The 7,233-nt window shown below is 43.7% G+C and overlaps 1 protein-coding gene across 1 annotated transcript in view; it reads right to left on the reverse strand.

Moving 5' to 3' along the window:
• The window catches only part of Fam91a1 (family with sequence similarity 91 member A1), a 40,857-nt gene extending 34,227 nt beyond the window's left edge, over nt 1-6,630 (reverse strand). The window contains exons 1-2 of the mRNA XM_055626427.1: nt 6,337-6,630; nt 1,336-1,420 (exon numbers count right to left, since the gene is read on the reverse strand). Of these exons, the coding sequence (XP_055482402.1) occupies nt 1,336-1,420; nt 6,337-6,408 (157 nt within the window). The 5' untranslated portion in view covers nt 6,409-6,630. The remainder of the gene's footprint in view (nt 1-1,335; nt 1,421-6,336) is intronic.
• Between the last annotated feature and the right edge of the window lie 603 nt (nt 6,631-7,233).

The following is a 7,233-nucleotide window of genomic DNA, read 5'->3' on the forward strand; positions in this document are numbered from 1 at the left end:
CACAGACATAAGCTATGTCTCAGACCCTTAACCACATCCCTTCACAGGATAGCCAGGCCACACACTAGCTTTCAATGAAGTCTATTTTAAAAAGCATTTTGTTTTTTTGTTTTGTGTTAGGCATTGAAAGCAGGGCATGTGTCCACCACTGAGCTGAACAAAACTAGCTGTGAATTCACTCTACAGGCCAGGCAGCCTTGAACTTGCAATTCTCCCAAGTTAGTGTTGCAAGTAACTGAAATTACAGGCCCATGCCACCAGGCCCCCTTTCTTGTCTGTCCATTCATGTATGTAAAGTGTGTGTATTTGTGTGTGTGTGTCTGTGTGTAGGCCAGAGGTTGGCCTCATGTATCATTCCTCAACAGTATTCACCTTGTTCATGTTTAGTTCACATACTTGTGTGTATACATATACACAGTCAAAGGCTAACTTGAGGGAGCCAGTACTCTCTTTCCACCATGAAAGTCCTAGAAATTGAACTCAGGTAGTGAGGCTCAGTAACAACTGTCTTTATTCCAAGAGCTAATCTATCTTGCAGGCCCTCTACTGAAGGATTTCTCACTGGGACCTAGAGCTCACCACTTAGACAAGCTGGCCAGGGAGCCACAGGATCTGCCTGTCTCTGCCTCCTCAGGGCAAAACTTGGAAGCATGTCACCACATCTGTTTAATGTAGGCATTGAACGCTGAACTCAGGTCCCCACATGGTAAGCACTTAACCAAACTGAACTGTCTTCCTTGCTACTATATTGTTTTTCAAATGAAAGAGGCCTTCTGACTTTAACAGAAAATGTTTGTATAGAAACCCTCTGTAGTATTAATGCTTAAAATAAAAGTAGCACATACTATTATGACAGAAAATAACCAAACTAGTTTGATAAAAAATAAATAAGTACTTTAAATGGAAGGGGGAAGAAAAAGACAAAAAACAAAACAAAACAAAAAGCCTCCAAAACCAAAGCCTCATTAAAGTTATAGAACTCAAGAAACTTATGGTGATAAAACAAAACTTAAATCTGAAAATGATCAAGAACTGGTATCCTTTTCCTTCTCTGGCACATTCTCTCACTCGAGTAAAGAGAACACTGAGTTAAGTTTAAGATTTTATAGGGAAAACAAACTTATATACAACACGCTATAAAAGAGTTTTCATTACAACTAGAAAGAAAAATCTACAATATGACTTGCTATTAGGTGGAATGAAGCATCTCAAAGGTTCTTAAAAGTCCATCCATAGAGAAAGTCAGATCTATGCAGTTCACAATGAAAACTGAGACTTATAAAGATGAAGACAGTGTGGTCATCTCCATCCCAGTGTAAAAATGTCTCCACTTACCTAAGTTATTTCTGTAGCGTAATTGATTGCGGATACTGTACAAGACAACCTGTTTCTCATATTCTCTCTGTGAGTTTCCAAGACTCTAAAAGAAATTACACATGGTTATTACACAGTTTCCAGGTTAAAAAAAAAAAAAAAGGGAACCCTAATTTTACCCTGGCATGTCTTAATGCCCAGAAATGAACTGGTAGTGTTTTCATAAGTTCTATTATGTTAACTTTACTACTGTGATATTAAAACAAGATCCCACATATCCCACATGTTTCTTTGTAATGCGCCTTTCTAAATGATTTAAATTTCTCAAAATATTTAAATAAAATAAAAAAGCAGTATGAGAATATAGGTTTACTTGTTAAAAAGACTGTTAACAAAGATTTCCTTTCAGGATATCTCAGATTTAAGTGGGATGGATAGATGGATGGATGAATGGTAGGTGGCTGGATGGATAGTTGTGTAAATGGGTGAACAGATAAATGGGCAGATAGGTGGGAGGACAGGTGGGTGGGTGGGTGGCTGGATAAGTGGGTAGATGGATGGGTGGACAGGTGGGTAGATAGGCGGATAGGTGAATGGGGCAGATAGGTGGGAGGATGGGTGGGTAGATGGATGGGTAAGTAGATGAGTGGGTAGATGGGTGAATGGATAAGTGAGTGGTTGAGTAGGTAGATAGGTAAGTGGATGGATGGATATAGGTGGATGGATGAATGGATGGATGAGTGGGTGGGTGAGAGGGTGGATGGGTGGTAGGTGGCTTCTCACAACCACCCTTATGTAAATTTAAGAATACAACTAAGGAAAGACAGACTGACAACCCAGTCATTCTGGACTGAGCTATGATTAACAGAGATTCAGATTTCTACAGAATAGACATTTCAGATGTGCTAGGGCTGCTTTTATAAAATGCCATTCCCTTACATTTGGACAGTTTTGCTGTTCATGCATACCACCATCCACAAGCTCCATGCAACATTGGGGCCATGACCCTCAGGATACCAAAAGCCATACATAAAACAGCATCATATGTGTGTTTAATCTGCACACATCCTACATTTCCCTGCATATTTTAAATCATCTTAAGATCACTTCTAACATCTACTAACAAATTGTAGACTGTATCACCTACAGAATAATGTTAAGAAATAAATCGGTACACATCAGGATAAACGCTTTTTTGCAATATTTTCAGTCATCAGTAATTGGATCAGAAATGTACACCCTACAGAAATACAGAATTGTATATAATAAACAAAATACTTTCTAGCTGTGCATGCACATAGTGTTTTAACTTCAAAATTGGCACTACGAAAGCAAAGAATAAACATGCTTGATCACAGCCAACACGATATTCATGTGTAACCATAAAGTTAACTTAGTATCTAAATGCTCTCTCATTTCTAATAACTAGGTATAATTTTTTTTTCTGGCACACTATAAGGTTAAACTAGACATCTTTAATAAGAAGATGATTAGAGGATTCAGTTCGTTTTAATTTTTACAAGTTTTTAAAAGCCAAAACCATACATCTATGTTTTACAGTCAGATAAATGAAGCCCCTAACTAAATACCTATCCCATAACTGGACAGACTGCAGGGCTGTGACGTGGAAACTGAAGTCTCCTTAGATTAGATTCACCAAAGCTGGAGGAACGCCCACGCTCAGCCAGCACGGGTGTGCATGAGCTATTTCCACCTGTAACATCCCACGTTCTGGAGTTAAGTGCACTGTGGAGATGCTACCCCAACAATCTTACACAGCAGCAAGGCTATGGCCAAGTACCAAAGATTACTGCGTGCTTCAGAAGGCCAAGCCATCTGTCAAGGTTCCTGTAGCTCTGCTGCAAGGTCTCTCTTTCAGGAAACACCACACACGTTACACACAAGCATCCCATCCTGCTACAATCACAGCAAGTTCCAAACTTGAGGCTTTGGTCTTCTGGTTCAAAGTAAGTCTCTTAAATTGACATTACTTATCTGTACGTGTCCCTGAAGACTGAACTTAACACCACTGGAGTCCTAGGACTAGATGTCAATATCTTGATTGGCCCCATCAGTCAGAATATGGTATGCACACCAATACCTAAAACCACAGTGAATGTTTTATTCTTCCCTCAAGAAATACATAAAGTTAAATATCTGTTCAGCAACTCTTTGACACTCCGCCCTTCTCCAAATCTCCCATCATTTAAACCACTGTTACCACTACAGACCCAGATAGCAGAACAGGGAAAGCCCCTTCAGTAAGACAGAATGGGCTGCACATGGGAAGGCTTGGTGGGTGAAGCTGGGCTTCATGGAACAGGAACTACAGCAGATTAATCGGTCATGTGGGAATGAAGGCTTGCTTACAGAGCAGTCCTTGTACAGCAGATAACCATAAAAGCACGCTTCCTAGCACCAAGGCTCCCACAAATCTCAATGTAGACACCCTAACAGGTACTCCCCTACAAATAGATAGATAGACAGACAGACAGACAGATATAAAAACTGATCCATCAGAAGGGCGTGGTGGTGCACACCTGTAATCACAGCACAATGGGAGGCAGAGGCAGGCAAATCTGTGAGTTCAAGGCCAGCTTGGTCTACAAAGTGAGTCCAGAACAGCCAAGGCTATACAGAGAAACCCTGTCTCAAAAAAACAAAAACAAAAACAAACAAAAAAATTAAAAAATTGACCCATCATAGAATTTCACTTTAGAATTACACATTGTGTAAAACAATGAATGTCTGATATTAGTGAACTTCAGAAAAATCCTGAAAACACTGGCCTGACATTTTTTCCCAAGGCTGAGGAGGGAACCCAAGGCTCTGTACATGCTCAGTCCCTATCTACTGTGCTTGTTCAGTCTGGTGTGACCCACAGAACAAAACAAGTTTTTTCCTCATCTCATCCACTAACTTGTAAGATTTTTTTTTTTTTTTTTTAAATCCAAGTATCCTTCCTCCAGCTTTTCAGAACTGGGAAATGAGTCATTTCCAAATTAAGCCCACCAAAACCTACTGGAAATCATCACATCAACATACTTAGCATTTGATACCAAAATTGATACATTCTTCCTACACATTGTATCAAACAATGAATGCCTGAAATTAGTAAACTACAGAAAAATCCTGAAAACATTCTTTCATACCAAAAAAAAAAAAAAAAAAAAATCACCATTTTTAATACAACTGAGATTTTTATAGCCTTTTAGGAGTCATCTCAAACTGATGCCTCATTACATCTGACAAATAGCTACTAAAAACCAATTACGTACCCAGATGTTTAGGGTGCAAAACATAAGAAAGACTCTAACCAGAAAATGCACCATAGTGAGGTGATGGCTGTGATGGCTAAGAAATAACAGTACAGTATCAACAGGGTTCAGGGTAACTCCTAGGGGGGCTAAAAAGAAGCTATAACAGAAAGCAACAGTGAGAGGACCAGGCTGGCCTTACACGCCTCAGTCCGGGGTAGCGTGAAGAGAGGGTGAGGTCCTATGCTGAGGGTTAGACACCAGGCAGAGAGTTGATGTCATCTACAGTGGACTTAACTTTAGGAAACCATGATAAGGCGGAAGATGGTCTGCAGAAACAAATGTGTACAAACACAGGCCACATTTACCCTAACTGAAAGCAACTGGTACTTTCAGTGACTTCACACACAAAAACGAGTCAGTTTATATTTGGACTTATGTTTTAGCACTGTCCTGTAATTATATTTAATAATCACAATTAAGTTTGAAGAGGCTTTTGCCAGTACTAATTAGAATCAATTATTTAAGTTGGGTATAATCTATTTTAAAAAGGAAATAAAGGACTATTTGTTCTAGTTGTCTTCAAATGTATCTCAAAACATGTTTGTCTAAAGAACAAAACTAACTGCCAAAACCCTCATTCAAACTTAAGAGAACCTTATTCCCGAAGGTTTAGTCTTGGTTTTTCAAGCTGCAGAAAATGACTGACATTCTAAAGACCTTTGTCCCTGATACACACCTTGCTTTAGCTAGGGTTCTGGTGTCTTTAAAGCATTTTTGTCATGTGATGCTTACCAGACCCGCAACTCATTCCCTAGAACTAAGACTCAAAGTAAACTACAATTATCATAAAACCATTACCACCACCATTCCATACATTCCAAAAGCAGACCTGCTGCCCATCACCACGAGAAAACAGAAATCAATGGGATGGCAAGAGAAACAGCGCCCTGGAAACAGTGGCACACACATCTGTAGCATATGTATCACTACCTTCGTAAGCCTTCAAACCACCTGTCGTGCTCTGTCTCATCCATCAGTTCATTTACTCTGTCGTTACTAAAACACACACTCTGGAGGCAGGATCTTTGTCTGACTGCTGCAAACTATATGCACCCAAAGGCAGGCATAACATCTAGTAGTGTGCTCAATAAACATGCTAAACAAATTAGTAAGACTGCCATTCAACGTAAGCATTAGATTAAAAAAGAAGAAAACAACCACCTCAGGTCATGCTCCTGTTGACACAGGCCTTGTAAACCCATTCTGTGTGAAGGACTACCCTTCCAGCCTCAGCAGCTACCAACCCTCACACCTTCAGAAGCAAACGCTTTCAAATGCATCTAAACCTATCTCCGCCCTTCGGTGATGGTTCCCTGCTCTGCAGACTCGTCCTTCCCTCTCACTGGGGGAGGAGGGTCTTCGTTCCTTATCTTTATTAACTTTTACTGGTCTTCCAGGGTCAACTATAAATGCTTTCAGTTAACATCCAACTCTAAACAGGCAACCTAACTCCCCCATACACTACAGAGGAGGGACGTATGAACTGTCGCTCTGTACTGTATGCACTGTTCTCATCCTTCTCCCATCACCCTTTATTTTAGAACCCAGGAGCGCAGGCGCCTGGCTTAGAGAGTTTGCGGGCCGAGGTACAGGCGAGTCCGGGGAACACCATCCCAGACGCCTTTGGAGCCGGCGCACGCCGCGGCCCAGTTTTCCCGAGCCCCGGGCTGTCAGGCGACAGGCGGGCGGGGCAGCGCCGTACCTGTCTCACGTTGGCTGGCAACTTGCTCCAAGGGTAGTTGTGCCGGATATGGAACTCAACGTCGATGTTCATGGTGCCGGAGCCCAGGTCGGCGGTGGCCGCGGGTCCCACGCCGCCTCCCGCCCGCTCGCGCCCGGCCCGTCAGCGGAGCCCGCGGGAGGCCGTAGGCCTTAGGCCGCGCGAGCCCGGCGCCGCCCCATGGCCAGGCCTCCACAGCTCCGCGCGACGCGGGCCACGGGGCACGGTGGCGGCGGCTACGACCCGTGCCTCAGCAGCTCCAAGTTTCTTCCTAGTTTCGGCCTGCCGGAAATGGCTCTGCCCCGACGTCACTTCCGCCCGCTGGCGAGCGGTTGAGGGTGGAGCTTCGCCCCCCGCACGTGGTTGAGCCGTGCGAGGAAGGCGGAGCCCGGAGACCCCCGGGCGCCCGGCCAGCTGCGCCTGCGCCCGAGAAGAACGGAGGTACCCCGATCGGCGCTGCTGAGCTTGTGTGACTCAGTTTCCCCAGTGGGTGACCCCAGTGGCTCTGGACGGGCAGCTAAAGGCCCTGAGGCCGTTTGTCTGAGCAAAGGCGCTGCTAACGCGAGAACCACTCCCGCCACCCGGCCGAGCAGGACAGGGTCTCTGAGAACACGGACTGTGGCAGTGCCCCCACCCATTGGGCTGGAGTCGCTAGTGTCGTCATCCCTTCCAAACACTGACTGTATCCTGGGGATGGAGAACGTTGGACTCCTTCCAAGATCCAAATTCTTAAAATGTGGGGATCTGAGGAACAGATGTTTTAACTAGCTTCGGTCGCTTGCTTTTTAAAGGCGGAACTCGCGTGGTATCCCTCCAGCCCTCCTGAGGTCTTTGGGAACGATTTCTTCCAGAGTATATTATATTTCCTAAGCAAGCTCA

Source organism: Psammomys obesus, unplaced genomic scaffold, assembly GCF_907164565.1.
Source record: "Psammomys obesus unplaced genomic scaffold, mPsaObe1.curated_primary_1811, whole genome shotgun sequence".
NCBI lineage: Eukaryota > Metazoa > Chordata > Mammalia > Rodentia > Muridae > Psammomys > Psammomys obesus.